This window comes from Scylla paramamosain, chromosome 21 (assembly GCF_035594125.1).
Source record: "Scylla paramamosain isolate STU-SP2022 chromosome 21, ASM3559412v1, whole genome shotgun sequence".
NCBI classification, from domain to species: Eukaryota; Metazoa; Arthropoda; class Malacostraca; order Decapoda; family Portunidae; genus Scylla; species Scylla paramamosain.
In genome coordinates, this window is record NC_087171.1 from 9,930,767 (window position 1) to 9,948,266 (window position 17,500).

The following is a 17,500-nucleotide window of genomic DNA, read 5'->3' on the forward strand; positions in this document are numbered from 1 at the left end:
CCGTCCTATTATTTTAATTTCCTGCCTATCTAAAGTTTTTGAATCTATCCTCAACAGGAAAATTCTTAAACATCTATCACTTCACAACCTTCTATCTGATCGCCAGTATGGGTTCCGTCAAGGCCGCTCTACTGGTGATCTTCTGGCTTTCCTTACTGAGTCTTGGTCATCCTCTTTTAGAGATTTTGGTGAAACTTTTGCTGTTGCCTTGGACATATCAAAAGCTTTTGATAGAGTCTGGCACAAAGCTTTGATTTCCAAACTACCCTCTTATGACTTCTATCCTTCTCTCTGTAACTTCACCTCAAGTTTCCTTTCTGACCGTTCTATTGCTGCTGTGGTAGACGGTCACTGTTCTTCTCCTAAATCTATTAACAGTGGTGTTCCTCAGGGTTCTGTCCTGTCACCCACTCTCTTCTTATTATTCATTAATGATCTTCTAAACCAAACTTCTTGTCCTATCCACTCCTACGCTGATGATACCACCCTGCACTTTTCCACTTCTTTTCATAGACGTCCAACCCTTCAGGAGGTAAACATATCACGCAGGGAAGCCACAGAACGCTTGACTTCTGATCTTTCTAAAATTTCTGATTGGGGCAGAGCAAACTTGGTATTGTTCAATGCCTCAAAAACTCAATTCCTCCATCTATTAACTCGACTCAACCTTCCAGACAACTATCCCCTCTTCTTCAGTGACACTCAACTGTCCCCCTCTTCTACACTAAACATCCTCGGTCTGTCCTTTACTTATAATCTGAACTGGAAACTTCACATCTCATCTCTAGCTAAAACAACTTCTATGAAGTTAGGTGTTCTGAGACGTCTCCGCCAGTTTTTCTCACCCCCCCCCCAGCTGCTAACTCTGTACAAGGGCCTTATCCGTCCATGTATGGAGTATGCTTTACATGTCTGGGGGGGGGTTCCACTCATACTGCTCTTCTAGACAGGGTGGAATCAAAAGCTTTTCGTCTCATCAACTCCTCTCCTCTAACTGACTGTCTTCAGTTCAGCCTCTCTCTCACCGCCGCAGTGTTGCATATCTAGCTGTCTTCTACCGCTATTTTCATGCTAACTGCTCTTCTGATCTTGCTAACTGCATGCCTCCCCTCCTTCCGCGGCCTCGCTGCACAAGACTTTCTTCTTTCTCTCACCCCTTTTCTGTCCACCTCTCTAACACAAGAGTTAACCAGTATTCTCAATCATTCATCCCTTTCTCTGGTAAACTCTGGAACTCCCTGCCTGCTTCTGTATTTCCACCTTCCTTTGACTTGAATTCCTTCAAGAGGGAGGTTTCAAGACACTTATTCATCAATTTTTGACCACTGCTTTGACCCTTTTATGGGACTGGCATTTCAGTGGGCATTTTTTTTTTTTTATTAGATTTTTGTTGCCCTTGGCCAGTGTCCTTCCCACCAGAACTACTCATTGCTTCATTCCCCACCCCTCCAGCAACCTAACCAATACTCTAATCTGGCCTCACATACGTGTGGGAGTTGTGTTGTGAATGACAGAGAAAAAATTGTTTTCTATTTTTTTTTTTTTTTTTTTTGTAAGATAAGCATAGGAAGCGCTTACTGTGTTATTTTTTGACAGTCACATGGGGCATATGTAGTTATCTGTTTATTTATCTCTCTTATTTTATTTATTAATTTATTATTATTATTATTATTATTATTATTATTATTATTATTAATATTGTGTGTGTGTGTGTGTGTGTGTGTGTGTGTGTGTGTGTGTGTGTGTGTGTGTGTGTGTGTGCATTTTTTAATTGATATTAAGTATATACAACTACTTAAGAACTTTTCATTATCCCAGCGAACGCCTCCCAAGACTCATCTCCTGTGCTTTGTAGGGTTCTTCAATCCCAACGTGGACCCTGTCGGACGCGCCACTGTAGCCAACTACGGTCTAATGGATCAGCTGGCAGCGTTGCACTGGGTACAGGAGAACATTGTACGCTTTAGTGGTGATCCAGGGCACGTGACAGTAATGGGTCACGGCACAGGGGCAGCATGCCTCAACTTCCTGGTTATTTCTCCAGCTGCGGCAGGTGAGTCAGGAACAAAAACATTCTGCCAGTGTGTCTCGCATTCACTCTCAATTGCTTTTCATCACGAATCACACCGACATTGTTCACGGTTTAGATGGTGCATAGACAATCTTGAGATCAAGGCTACAACAACACTTTGTCTTTTTTGCACAACAGTTCAGATCATTATTTTTTTTTTTTTTGTATATTTTCAGGTACTGATTGTGAGCAAAGCAGTTAATAATAATTGTACAATTCGTAATTTTACTAAGGTAAAATTATTCTTTTAACTCAGATAAGGAGTTTCAACAATAAAATGTAAATTTTATCATAGGAGTGGGTATGAATGAAGAGATAGTTTGTCCTCGGAGGACAGTATAGTAGCCATCGAAGTAATGCATACACATTAACACAACTTCATCGTGACGGAGATTCTCTCAACACGTGACTAACAACACGATACCTTAAGGCGAAGGTGATGGTATGCCGGACAGACGAGAGAAGACATTGCTGTAGTTAAGCAGTTTGGTCAGGACATGGAGAGTGGTGTGCGACGATAGACTGACATATATCAGAGAGAGAGAGAGAGAGAGAGAGAGAGAGAGAGAGAGAGAGAGAGAGAGAGAGAGAAAGAAAGAGAGAGAGAGAAAGAGGATAACTTTACAACACTGATTTATAGCCTCAAACAATAATACATCTTACGTTTCCACAAACGATGTTCCTGCAGGCGCGGGACTGTTCAAAAGGGCAATCCTCATGTCTGGGTCAGCGCTGAGCCCTTGGGCGGCTGTACAAGAACCTGTGTACTACGCCGTGCAGGCCGCCCGCCAGCTTGGATGTAGTGTACCAGAAAATTTGTACCGTCACTATGAGACGCTGCTCCACTGCCTCCGCGACAGAACCGTAGATCAGATTCTGCAGGTAAGAGCAGCGGTTATAACAATAGCAGCAGTAGCAGCAGCAGCAGCAGCAGCAGCAGTAGTATAGGACGATAAGTGATGATGATGAGGTGCTGTTGATGTGGCGAATAATTTCCTTTGATTACCATTTCTTATAATTCTTTTTATCTTCCTTACGTTTATTTATCTTTTGCTTTCTCTTCATGATAATTTAGGTGAAGGAAGGGTTATATACCATTGGGGAGTGAGTGCCCTCTACTCTCCACAGTTCAGTCTTATGCTCTCTCTCTCTCTCTCTCTCTCTCTCTCTCTCTCTCTCTCTCTCTCTCTCTCTCTCTCTCTCTCTCTCTCTCTCTCTCTCTCTCTCTCTCTCTCTCTCTCTCTCTCTCTCTCTCTCTCTCTCTCTCTCTCTCTCTCTCTCTCTCTCTCTCTCCCTCTCCATGACTGTCTTATTGCGAATAGAGTAACGTAGTTAAGCGACAGATAAATGTTTCTCGTTCGCTGACTTCGCCTCTGACTTCATGTATTCCAGTTAATCGCAAGCTAGTACTGACAGAATAATGTTGCCGGCCAGATCTTGCCTTTTCCAGCCAACTTTTGTCATGGGTCCTAATCACGAGGGGACCTTAAATAGTTTCGGATGCGTATAATGTATTTGTCCATGTTGTTATTTTCAACTTGTTGTCGTTGTCGCATCCTGTCTTACAATATTCATCTAGCTCTGCTCTTAGGAATAAATATTGTAGGCTATTGTATACCAGTATTCGGTTTAACAGAAGAATCGGAGAAAGCTTTCGGCTCAAGCATCTGGCCATGATGTCCTTTGTTGCTCAGAAGTGTTTGTCTCTAACTTGGACATTTATCAGAGTTATCCAACCCTGGGTTCAATAATTCATTCCTGGTAAGAAGGAACGGTATTCTTAAGACGCAGGGCCATAATGCCCCTGGTTCCTCTTACTTATCTGGTTGTGGACTTGTTCAAGCTCCAATTCGTGTGTCAAGGAGTTGCCGTGACCTATTTTTAATTGATATTCCTGGTATTTTACATGTTAATTTTGTGGCTCATCTGATTACACTACTTTAAATATTAAGGTTGAATCGATCTTATGTGCATTTTATCTCAGTTTAATTCGAATTTCGTTAGTATCATGTGTCTACTATTGTTGGACTTAACATTTCCTGTCAGCTAATAAATTATAATTTGATTCTCCTTTTGTGTCAACGTTGAGGTATAAAATCAAACTCTGCCTAGACCAGTAGTGTCATCTTCAGCAGTTCAAGGATTCAAGTTCCCACACTCTGACATATAATCAAATAGTCCTCTGTAATTCCTCAGAACTTCTTGATATAACCTAGGATAACTTCCTAAAATAATTAGAAAAAACGCTTCTCAATTTTTCCAGAAGGCTAGTCTATCAGAAAGCCATTATTAATGGCGACACTATTATTTGTTTTATCATTTTTTTCTGAATATTGTACCCCAATTTGCATGTCGGCTGATCCGTCTTATGTACACCGTTTGAATCGTTCTTTCAAACTTACAAGGTTTTTACTTTCTAATTTCCACTACAACTTTATCATCGTCGGTAGTTGGTAGAGTGACCATGACTTTTCAAGATTCTGAGAAATAACGAGCATCCTTTTCATAGCCCGTTACCTAGTGACTCATTTTCAGCCTATTCACCAAATATATCGTACTTTACAATTCAATATGCGCACTTTTTTTCATTTTCTTTTTTTCTGCTGAGCCAACTGTTCCTTTATCTATATCTGCTATCAGACTAGAACATAGAACATAATTTCTGACGAGACTGTTTCTGAAGTTACCATTGATTAATTTCAAACAATAGTTAACACCTTCCTGTTAACTCGTTAAGAATTGTTTCATTTCATCTTTTGTTTTCTTACTTTTTTCATATGTATATGTGCTTATTATGGACTTTATTTGAGTTTATGAACACCTTGCTTATCCCTTGATGCCTTTTCATGGATTTTGATGATGATGATGATGATGATGATGATGATAATTACAATAATAATCCTCTTCCTTCTCCTTTCCCTCGGGCCTTTCTTCCGATCGCAGGTAGACTTAGAAACGCCGCAGTTCCTGTCGTCCATTGGACCAAGTGTAGACGGCGTCACAATCCGGCCTGATTGGAAGGAGCAGCTTGAAAAAATGGGTGAGTGGACTCCTGCTTTCCCCTCGCTTCGTCCAGCCTACTTGATCTTATTTCCTACCCTTCCACGACGACATTTGCTACCGGTGCTCTTTCTAGTTTTATTAATAAAGTTCACTACTGATGAAATATTCAAACTTGTGAATTATATTGATGATAATAATGTTCTCAAAGAAGCGGCATGTTTTGTTCTATTAGCTGTTTCTCTGTTTACATCTCCTGTGAGAATCACTTTCTCCAGCAATCACCACTGTATGCGGTACACTCATGAATCTTTCATAGGTAAAAATAAATAAGGAGTATTGAGAGTGGTGGACAGCTTCTGGCTGCCGTCCAACAATTCTGCAGAGAAAACAAGACTTCAACCACACCCTCCGCTACGCTGGCATGATAGAATTATGACCACGGTGTCAGTTTATAACATTTATAAATGCCAATTGTTTTCATATCGGCTTGGCTTATTGAAATTATTTGCTTATTTTCAAATGAATGCCAACTATTAATGTAGCATTTAATGAATTGTGGAAGTAACGGATCGAGAACATGTGATTGGCGTATGGGAAATTAAATCCGATATGTTACTATTTACTCGTAAAGAAAAATCGTTATAGTGTTAAAGCAGTTCTCAAAGGCAATGAAACTACAATATGAAAAGTGGATGGATTCTATGCCTCCTCTAGCGTCCTCTTTTTACTTTCATGTGCCTTCTCTGCATTCTTCCTTCTATTTAGGATGTGCTTCATTACCCCACCCATGGTTGCAACTAGAGTAAAGGGAATGCACGGAGAAATAAGCGAATTGTTTAAGCAATGAGGAAGGAAGAACATCCCCACCCTCTCAAAGATAGGGATGTAAGTTACTAAGCAGCTGAGCTTCGAACGCTACTCTTCTGCTGAGAGCAGTTGCCACAAGTATCCAGAGACGTACTTTTATGTCAAGGAAAAAATCACAATAAATTTACTTTCGTTATTACAAGATACAGTAAGTTATGTTTGCATATGAGGATTGCCAAAATAGATACAGACTTTGCAGGAATGCTGCCACCATCACAGACATATAATTGAAATAATTCACTGATTTTCGTTCATAAGTCAGAAATATGAGTATCTTGTGCCCTGGAAACTTAAATGAAAAAAAAAAAAAAATTGGCCCGGGATGGATGGCGCCACCAGCCCTACGCTGACGCTCACCATTGAGGACGGCGCCCCTTGACATTTGCATGGTGTACAGGAAAAGTGGATGCTGCGATTGTCCTCTGGTGTATTGAGACACAAATGGAAGGATTACTGCTTTAGAGCAGCTAGCCCTATGTCTCTTCATACGTACTTTACTGGGAATATTTTTCAGCCGTGACAGTTTTCACTAGCCTCTCCTTACACACACACACACACACACACACACACACACACACACACACACACACACACACACACACACACACACACCTTTGCTATTTCCATAATACCAATGATGAACAAATATTTTTTTTTTAGAGCATTTGGTTAACAAAATAAAAAAAAATAAAAATAAACGCGTAATAGATATTTACCCAGGTACACCATGTTGTAAGGCGAGTTGTTTGTGTCTCGTGGATTAGGATCGGAGGATCGCACGCCTGTGGACCTGCTGATGGGCGTCACCACAACCGACATCCTGGAGGTGTTCAGCGACGCCGAGATCCAACACGGATTCGAAGCTGATTATCGCGACCGTCTGCTGAGGACCTTCGTTACCAACAACTATCACTACCACCTACAGGTTGCCCCTCCAAATTAATTTCCTTTCATATGTGTGTTTTTTTTTTTCATAAAAGATAAATAAATAAGTAAATAAATAAATACATAAAATATGTTTTATACATAACTTTGAATTTGCGTGTCCTCGTACTTCGTAATCCTATATACTTCAAAACTACGTCTGTGCTCTATTTTTTTTTTTTTTAGTTCTGATGAATATATATATATATATATATATATATATATATATATATATATATATATATATATATATATATATATATATATATATATATATATATATATATATATATATATATATATATATATATATATATATATATATATATATATATATATATATTTTTTTTTTTTTTTTTTTTTTTTTTTTTTCTATTCTGGCAACACTTTTATATCAGAACTTCATTCTTTTCATCTCCCTTTCACTAATCCGTTTCATTTAATACCGGGTGGCTTAACGAACCTTCACCAAGCTCATTCTTTATAATTACGGGAGAAGATTAAATGCAGTACAGTGCCTCCTTTCCTTGTTTGAGGCGGGAAGGGGTGAGTGGTTGCAAGGATCATGGCAGGGGCGGAGGGTGTGCCATGCCACGATCTAATGCAGTGGTTCCCTAATTATCTTACATGACGCCCCTTCTTGCTTGTAACAGACCTTCCGTCCCTCCTCCCCCGCCCCCACCTTTGTGTCAGCGGGTCGGAGTGTTGTAGCAGGTCATTCAGCAGCGTTAGTGTGTGTGGCATCTGTGACGTGTACACAACACGTATGGAAAGCTGAATTAAGAGAAAACAGAGTGGAATGATTTATGTAATGACAGATGAATGCTACATAACGTAAGAAAATAAGGGAAACAAACTGTAAGAATCCACCAAGACTGCACGTGGTAGTCTCTATAAAACATATCCATGCATATTTAATTAATTATCACCATACATTGAATTTTGGAGTAGTTTCATTATATATTCTATATGATTGATTTCTGGGTAGATGACTACACATCCTCTGTACCCTCACGCCCGCCTATAAGGGGCGTGCCCTCCAGTTTGGGATCCACTGGTCTAGTGGATTTATTATTCATTATTCATTACTGAACAACTCAACAGACCCGAACGTCTCAGTGCCATAATTTATGATACTGTAATCTGTATACTCGTATACTTGTGTTTTTGTTTCTCTCTCTCTCTCTCTCTCTCTCTCTCTCTCTCTCTCTCTCTCTCTCTCTCTCTCTCTCTCTCTCTCTCTCTCTCTCTCTCTCTCTCTCTCTCTCTCTCTCTATCTAACTAACTTAGTCATACCTAAAATATATATTTTCTGGTGAGGAACATTAACTGAAAAGTGTGTACAAATTCTTGGAATCATTTTTCTTGAAGAGCAGAAAGTGTGATTGAAATATGACTTCCAACATCAGGTCAGCTTCATTCCCTGCTAAATGAATACAAGAAATTTAACACAAAAGTAGTTATTCATTCCAATCAATGTCAGATGTCACTTTGTTCAAAACAAAATGGAACACAGAGCAGCATTCATACACTTTTAATCTCTGATTTTTCAGAACAATAATTTTAAAAATCACATGACACTTTCGCTCATACAATAGAAATAAAAAGTCGATCACCCATTTTTTATCATCCATTACACTTCAAAAGATAGAGAACATGTCTTTTCCATCTCTTTTCACACACACGCACACACACACATACACACACACACACACACACCCACACACACATATCCACAGACCTCATGTGTTTTGTATCCATTACAAATACTATGATATTTACGTTGGCCTGGTACCGCGGTTTCATCAGGAAATCGTGCTAGCCATCACAGCAGAGTACACCGACTGGGCCCGCCCTGTGCAGCACCCAGTGCACATCCGTGACCTTACCGCTGAAGCTCTGCACGACGCGGCCTACGTCTCGCCCGTCACCATCGCCGCCAATCAGTTGTCAAGCTCAACGAGAACCACTTTCCTGTATGTACTGGACCACCGACCAGACGATCCTGACCCAGAGGTGAGCCAACCTTCACAATTGTAGAAGTTCTCATCTCGTAATATAACAACACCAGCAGCAGAGTAAACTCGCCTCAAGACGACCGCTAATTAAAAGTTTGCATATGTTTTGACAAGCCAGGCTTTTGTTGGGAACAATACCGGAGTTACAGTGATATGCATTTATGATTCACTATTTTATTTTTCTCTCTCTCTTTCCTTATTTGCTTTAGACTGGGCCTGAAGTCTCCCTCAACGAGCTATTGTACGTGTTCGGAGCACCGTTAGGTCCAGTGGGTCCCCTGGCGGCACCGACTAACTACACTAAGACGGAGGTGAGCTTGAGCGAGGCCGTAATCACAATGTGGACCAACTTCATCAAGACCGGGTAAGTTTGTTTTGTGTAAGTATGTTTGTGACTGGAACGTACATGGCAATATATATATATATATATATATATATATATATATATATATATATATATATATATATATATATATATATATATATATATATATATATATATATAGGTATGACAATTTTATTACTACAACGATTGATATTTATACTTAAGAGGAGGAGGAGCAGGAAGAGGAGGAGGTGTAGAAGGAAAATGAAAGGTGGTGGTGTACATGACTTCGTCAAAATCTGTACTTAGATACCAAGGCGCTACACGTAGGAACGAACGAAGGTACAAGCATATTAATATATAGATAATAATAATAATAATAATAATAATAATAATAATAATAATAATAATAATAATAATTAATTATTATTATTTATTTCAGTGGGGTTTTTTTTATTATTATTATTTCCACTTCTTACGAACTTCTTCAGAAACCCGAACGAGAGCGGCGTTGGTGGAGCAGGCCCCTCAGCCAGCAGGGAGACGCACCGCTACAGGAGTCCTGAGTGGCCTCTCTACGATGATGTTTATAAGAGGTATCTCGACCTGGGTAAGTGTTGCAAACTCGATAGTGTCATTTACATTTTATCGCTCATCATCTTTGTCTAGGCTGCAACATATGAATAGTATGGGGAGGGAGAGCCTGATCCGAAAGTGTCCACGTCTCTTTCCAAAAAATTAGGCATGTCGGTGTTAATATTTATGACCACGTGTTTGTGTGTGTATATACTCGTATATATATATATATATATATATATATATATATATATATATATATATATATATATATATATATATATATATATATATATATATATATATATATATATATATATATAGTAAAAAAAAAATTCAGGCACTTTAAATTTTTCCGAATAATTACCTTACACATGTATTGAGCGACATGAACGCTCACCGAATGACGTCTAATGCGATGCTCAATTGTTGAAAGGATATTACAGTACTTTTTACGCTTGTAATATTATGATTATCATGGTATCAATGCATCAGCTTTTAATGAACCATATAGTTGAGGATGGATAGATGTGTGTATGGCACCTCATCCCTGCGAGCTTGGTGACGGTTTTGAAAATTCATGATCGCATTTCTACCATTAATTTGTGTGATTACATTTTAAGTGTTATACGTCGTATTGTGTTCATTGTATAACAATAAGAATGCACACACCCATACACACTGAAAAATATGACTACAGCCGCCACTGAATGGCAGGGATCGCCATCGCGCGAAACCTTCACTGCACTGCGTTATGTGCAGCATGTCAGGAATTTGGTGCTTAATTGCAGGAATTACCAAATTCATAGAATAGATTTCCTCTGCTTGCAGGTGACACACACACACACACACACACACACACACACACACACACACACACACACACACACACACACACACACACACACACACACACACACACACACACATACATACATACATACATACACATACACATACACACACATACATACATACATACATATATATATATATATATATATATATATATATATATATATATATATATATATATATATATATATATATATATATATATATATATATATATATATATGATTTACTTAGTTAATTAGTTCATCCATTCCGTTACGGAAAATCCCGGTGTGTCTGTTGATCATTAGTTATAGTTTGTGTAGTATTAAAGATTGAAAATCCATGCTTGTAAATATAAGAAGTAATGTTGTAGAGCCATATACATCCATAACAGTTCATGTATTTCGCGTGTGTGTGTGTGTGTGTGTGTGTGTGTGTGTGTGTGTGTGTGTGTGTGTGTGTGTGTGTTCGCGCGTTTATCTATTTATTTATTCATTAATCTATTTATTTATTTTTAAACATTCTCGAATGGGTGCTGGCAGTGAAAACAAAATGCAGTTGCATATGAAAAACTTGACCAGTGGTTCCCAAAGTGTGTGTGTGTGGGGGGAGGGGGGTAGGCGTGCGCATCCCATTCCAGGGTCTCGTGTCATTCCAGAGTGTGGGAGTGATTTAGATGAACCTTTGCTTGAAGATTTTCATGAATGTGTTATTCCGTCGATTATAAGACAATAAAAAGCCCATGAGTTTGATGGTTCAACTATTCTAATTATACACATTACAAATAATTCTCAAGTAATCAGTTGGCTTTTCAGAATTATATCCATTTAGTTCAACATTTAGCTAAAATCAGTAAGTCATTCAATTTTAATTTGGTTACATATACTCGTATTGCGACGCTTTTGACGTTTGTGAAACCACTATTTTATGAGATATTTTGTTATGAATATTAGTTATACTTAGATTTTGATAGTATTGCATGTCACCATGATGAGAGCAGTTTTCCAGTAGACTGGAATCATTTATGTGTGCATAATTTTAAAAAAAATGTATTTTATCGTCTCAAGAAAGGCTCTAATTGGAAATCAATCCAGCATCCATTTATTACATATGTGCAGAATATTATATATGTAATTCAAGAGGAATTCAATGATATTATATTGTAATGTCTAGAATCATTTAAAAAGTGTTATCTTTGGAGAACCCAAAACTTTTACGGTATGCATTTGGAGTTATTTCTTTTTGACCATTATTTCCAATTACCTTTGTGGGGCAGACGACTTATAACCAAATGTTGATAATAATTGGAAATATGTTCTTTCCTCAGCCGCACCACTTGTAATGAAGAAAGTGTTGACTTAGTGACTTATTGTATTGAGGCAATGAAAACTCATTTTGAATGTGGTTTGGATGGGCACCACACACAGAGGTAAAGCAGAAGGGGATGCGGTGCCAAAAAGTTTGGGAACCACTTATCTACACTGATAGCCCCATTTCAACTCTACAGATTATTTCTAATAATTATCCTTTACGATACACAGGAGGGCGTGGCCGTGCTCGGGACCACTACAGAGCAGGACGGGTAGCGCTGTGGTCATGGTTGGTTCCCGGATTAGAGACAGTTGGCTCGCGCTACGGCGCGGACTCCTCATTCCACAAGCTTCCAGACCATGACGAAGTTGACACATATTCTGGCCCGACACGCCCAAGTAATCTGTCAAGTAATTTTCTACCCCCTTCTACTACTTTCGCACCAACGCGGCTCATCACACCTGCGCAAGTCCATGAAGTGCATCCACCTACCATGCTCGTCTTTCCGAATTCCAGTCACGTCGCAGGACTACTAGAAGATGTATCGCGTGGCCAAGTTTTCCCTCACCACCAGCAACACCTTGGTCAGTTTCCTTACACGACGGCTCTCAGTCTTACTGTCGCCATCGGATGTTCGCTTTTGATCTTGAACCTTCTAGTTTTTGCGGCAGTTTACTATCGTCGCGATACTTCTCGTCAAGGAAACAACAAGATCGTAGGTTTAGGGACACATGAAGGAAACAATACCGAGGGCAACACTGATGTTCAGCTCCGCCCTTCAGGTGAAGCAGTGGCTGCCAAACCTTCGTCACCGTCTCAGTGTGGAACGTTACGTAGCAGCTTAACCACATCGTGTGACAGTGAAGCACACCAGGAATGGCCGCCAGACTACAGTACCTGTTGTCAGAGCAGCAAGGGCAGTGAGACATCAACTGTAACGAGAACGGGGTCTCGACCACCTCACAATGGTACAGCGCGTGTGGTTTCACGACCGCCGCCCCCCCCAAGATCCTCTTCCTACCCGTCCCACAAAGAACCCCAACCGTTGCTCTCCCCAACGGCTCTCCTCCACTCCAACAGCACTGTTTGTTCGGAGATGCGGGTGTAAGCTCTTGCTAAGATGAAGAGTGTCTTCGATTACCGAACTTACATTATTCCTAAAAAAAAAAAAAAAAACTAACGACCGCTGATAAAGAAAAAAATCGTGTCTACGCTTTAAGTTCAGGAAAGAACTTGTGTATCAGCAAAGAACTGTACTGTAATAGTTGTGTTTCAATGAAATTTTACATATATGTCAAAGAATTTATACTTCATATGTACTTACGTTAAGAATACGTAAACAGTTGATAATTTTAACTACAAAATTAATAAACGACAATGATTTTTCACATTAGAAATTACTTGGATGTTTATTGGCTCAGGATCTAGATACTGTTCCGGAGCCCGGAAGGTGTGTAAATTTTGAGTAAATATTATTGGAATTAGCTTATTATATTCCAACAAAACAATGATGAAATGGTGGTGGGTATTATCAATCCAAATAAGAACCCATCCGAAAGAGTGGGTTAATTAGCAATGATCAGGGCTCGGGTGAATTCTGAATCCTTGATCCGAGCGTTTATAGGCACGCAGCGAGTGTCAGGGTTGCCAGATGACCGATTTTTCTGTCAAATTCGTGAAATCTGGCCGTGAACAATAACTGTTTTGTTTGTGTGGGTGACGAAGGCAAGCAATGGAAGTGAAAATGCGTTCTGTAAACTGTGTAAAACTAATTTCACACCCGAGACTAGTCGCTTCCAGTTTCATGAAATATCCAAAGGACACCCTAGTAGAATATGTAAAAGCGTCGTGTGGCTGTAGAGGGCTGCGTGAAATGTTCTCTCCAAAAGAGAGAAAGGATGAAGAGAAAAAGCGTGTGGAATTAGACATAGCTGTGATTATTTTGCTCTATACTGTTTTGTTGCCTATGATATTTCCGTATTTGGCCGAATTTATCTGACATTTGGCAGAGACTGGGAAAATCTGGCCGATTTAGCTTGAGTTTGGGCGAATCCTGGCCGTCAACTCTTGTACTGGCAACCCCGGCGAGCGTGTCCCAGGCACGTCAGGCAGTTACTCATACCCAAGCAGGACATTCCAACTCATCCACCAACCTCTCCAACTCGGCTTACGCTCTACTCCATGTGGACATTTTCAGCTAAGTATTCTAATTAGTCTCGGGCCTGTGTACTGTTAGATACTTTGCCAAAACATGGGTCCGCACAACATCAGGTAAATGTCACGTATAACCTGGCTTTGGGATCTACATGCTGAGACCAGATCGTAATTTCAGGAAAAGTGCATGATAGTCTCGGCGCTAAAACTAGCGGTTAGTTCAGTAGAAGATAAACTTTATAACCCAGACTACCAACTGTGTCAAACTAACTTAAAGGCTCTGGGAATTAGATTACATTGGGATACTGTCTAAGGAAATTAATCAAGAAACTAAGGACACCATCAAACACTTTGAAAAATCCATATCAGTAAGGAAACTAACAAGCAGTTGCCCTGGAAGGAAAAGAAGGCACAACTACCAAATAATTTCAGTCTAGCACTAAGTAGATTAAGAAGCCTTCAAAACACTTTTATAAAAATCCAAATTACTGTTACCAATATACCAAAGTAATTAATGATCAGATGACTAGATTTTTATGGCCAAGAAATCCGTTAGATCATAATTCTTTATTTTTAACGTCTTTAGGTTCAAGGTATTTTATTTGGAGCCACCGGTTCCCAATGCCTACTTAATGCCACAATATCCCATCACATTGCTAACACCCAAGAACAGGAGGAGCATAATAACACTGAGCCGTAGACGACTGTGTGTGTGCGTGTGTGTGTGTGTGTGTGTGTGTAAGGCAGACCTTGTCCGATGATCTTGTATCTTTCCTGTTTTTTTTTTTTTTTTCTGTAAAGTATAAAATCAAGCACCATGAAACACACTTGCTACAATGTACAAAGCTGATTAATGAAAAAAATATATTCTGCCATTATACTGGACGATCTCACGACAAATTTCAGGTATTCATTTGCAATCCAGTCCAAGGCATCAATTCTCGTAAGATGTGATTATGATTCACTGCACTAAATATAATTCAAAATGACATTTACAGGAGATTGAGTGGATGCTGCTCACACTTATTTTTGTTATGTACGAGTATTTTGTACATGTTTCATATATATATATATATATATATATATATATATATATATATATATATATATATATATATATATATATATATATATATATATATATATATATATATATATATACACACACACACACACACACACACACACACACACACACACACACACACACACACACACACACACACACACACATTTACCCTTTTATGGGTTAATTGATGTTAAACAAACTAAATATTAACATGCAGGACAGAGCCCGTTTGTTTGAATAGGTTTTTACTGATTACTTTCATGTGGCCGGACGAACCTACTTGAAGTACGCACACCGCCTGTCCAGGTGGCTGTATGTTATGAAGCGCTCCAAGACCCCCACAGCTGACGATCTCACGCGAGAATAGCGGCTCACCTTTGGCATTACTGGTGTAACCACGGTGTTGAGGACTGATCTTGTATCATCAACCCTGTTTAGGTTTCTGGAGCGCTGGGAGGTTCGCCACGAGATGTCATCCCCCACATACCAAATGGCAAGTGACCATGCCAAAGCAGCTGTTGAAGAGACCAAGAGATTCATTCAGAATTCGATCACAAATGAGGGCCTGGGTAATGCTTCATTCAAAAGGGAGATGTTATAGAGTTACGCAATATCCCACATGTCAACTGCATATCACCAACTCAAGTCCTCGCACCCCTTGCGGTCCCGGATGCCAACACATTGTGCGTTCACTACAAAATGGCAACGGCCAGCGGACGAATGGGACGCCAGAGCTCAGCACCTTACAATATACCTAACAGCGACACGAACGTTCAGGATGTCCACTCAACAACTGCACATTGTCTCCAGAGTCGATCCTCAAACAGTTTCACAGGATAGTGACGGTTTAGTAGTTGGAATCGGCAAGGGACCACGTACCTGGCGAAGCATGGAAGCGGCCGTATATACTGCAGAAACCGACGCTTTCTACGGCCATGTCGTCCCCTTCTCACGACCTTTGCTTCCACTGGAGGTGACGCGCAAACCTATCTGCCAGCCTCATAGCCTTATCATCAGCCATCACCACGTACAGATGGAATCGACCATTCACATGAGAACGCTGCCACACGCAGAGGCATCACCGGCCGGACTGACTTCAGGTTAAATAAGGAGCCACAACTATTGCGTAATTATCGGGAGAGAGAAGAGATGTGTTACAATGTTTGTTGGTATGGTACATATCTTTTGGTGAAGATGTGGTATATTAACTACTGAGCAGCTTATTTGTTTCGGTAGTTCATTCACATTCGTTCGAGCCTCGCACTGAGACTCGAAAAGAGAGCCGGCCGCACTCGAAGGCTGACTCGAACAACCTTCCTCATCGTCAGCACCTCCGTCTTCTTTCCGCGTCCTTGTACCACAGTAAAGCTGTACAGGCACGCAGTCTTTTTACTCGGCTCCTGCTGCACGAAACAAACGGAACATATTTCATCTCCCAGGTTTTATGCAACACTCGTTCACATTACATATATATATATATATATATATATATATATATATATATATATATATATATATATATATATATATATATATATATATATATAAAACGCTTGTCCTTCCATAATCGTATGTTGTAGAGGAAAGCGTAGACGCACTGTATATCCATCATTCCTTTATTTCTGGTAAGCGTTTATATATATATATATATATATATATATATATATATATATATATATATATATATATATATATATATATATATATATATATATATATATATATATTATATAACGCACACTCTCTCTCTCTCTCTCTCTCTCTCTCTCTCTCTCTCTCTCTCTCTCTCTCTCTCTCTCTCTCTCTCTCTCTCTCAATATGCTCAAACATAAATTGTTATTGTAGGGCTCAGAAATGACTCCCAAACAACACCTCGAAAAATGTATTCCATCACAAATAAGCAACATAATATATCTGACATAAAATGCTTGTCTGTCGTATTTAAAAAGTGAAAATTAGCATCGACAATGAAAATAAGCATCGACATGTAAAAGCGAGTGACATTAAAATAAATTGGAATCATCTCATTTAAGGAATGTAGAGCTCCAGCAGTAGGGTATCATTATGATGTGCTTCAAAGGGCACCAGTATTAGGTCACGGTATTAGGTGCGTTTGGGTGGCAGGCCGATTAACGGACGTATTTCGGTTGAGTTCCCCACAAAGTGTGTCTAAGAGAAAATAATTAAGAAAAAAAAAAAAAAAGCAACTGCAAACTTCCCTTGGATTCAGAGTAGGCACACGCGTAATAAAACAATATCAGTCAGTATATAATCGTGGGTGGAACTAGAATGCAGTTGGCCATCTCCCCCACCCAGTGATTTTTGTTATTGGTACCGATCCTTTC

General features: G+C 39.5%; 1 protein-coding gene across 1 annotated transcript in view; it reads left to right on the plus strand.

The window, feature by feature from the left end:
* Positions 1-13,167, plus strand: part of LOC135110977 (neuroligin-2-like) — a 41,317-nt gene extending 28,150 nt beyond the window's left edge. The window contains exons 3-10 of the mRNA XM_064023762.1: positions 1,856-2,053; positions 2,760-2,953; positions 5,015-5,111; positions 6,706-6,866; positions 8,675-8,881; positions 9,093-9,247; positions 9,700-9,818; positions 12,163-13,167. Coding sequence (XP_063879832.1) covers positions 1,856-2,053; positions 2,760-2,953; positions 5,015-5,111; positions 6,706-6,866; positions 8,675-8,881; positions 9,093-9,247; positions 9,700-9,818; positions 12,163-13,040 — 2,009 coding nt within the window. The 3' untranslated portion in view covers positions 13,041-13,167. The remainder of the gene's footprint in view (positions 1-1,855; positions 2,054-2,759; positions 2,954-5,014; positions 5,112-6,705; positions 6,867-8,674; positions 8,882-9,092; positions 9,248-9,699; positions 9,819-12,162) is intronic.
* Positions 13,168-17,500: the final 4,333 nt, after the last annotated feature.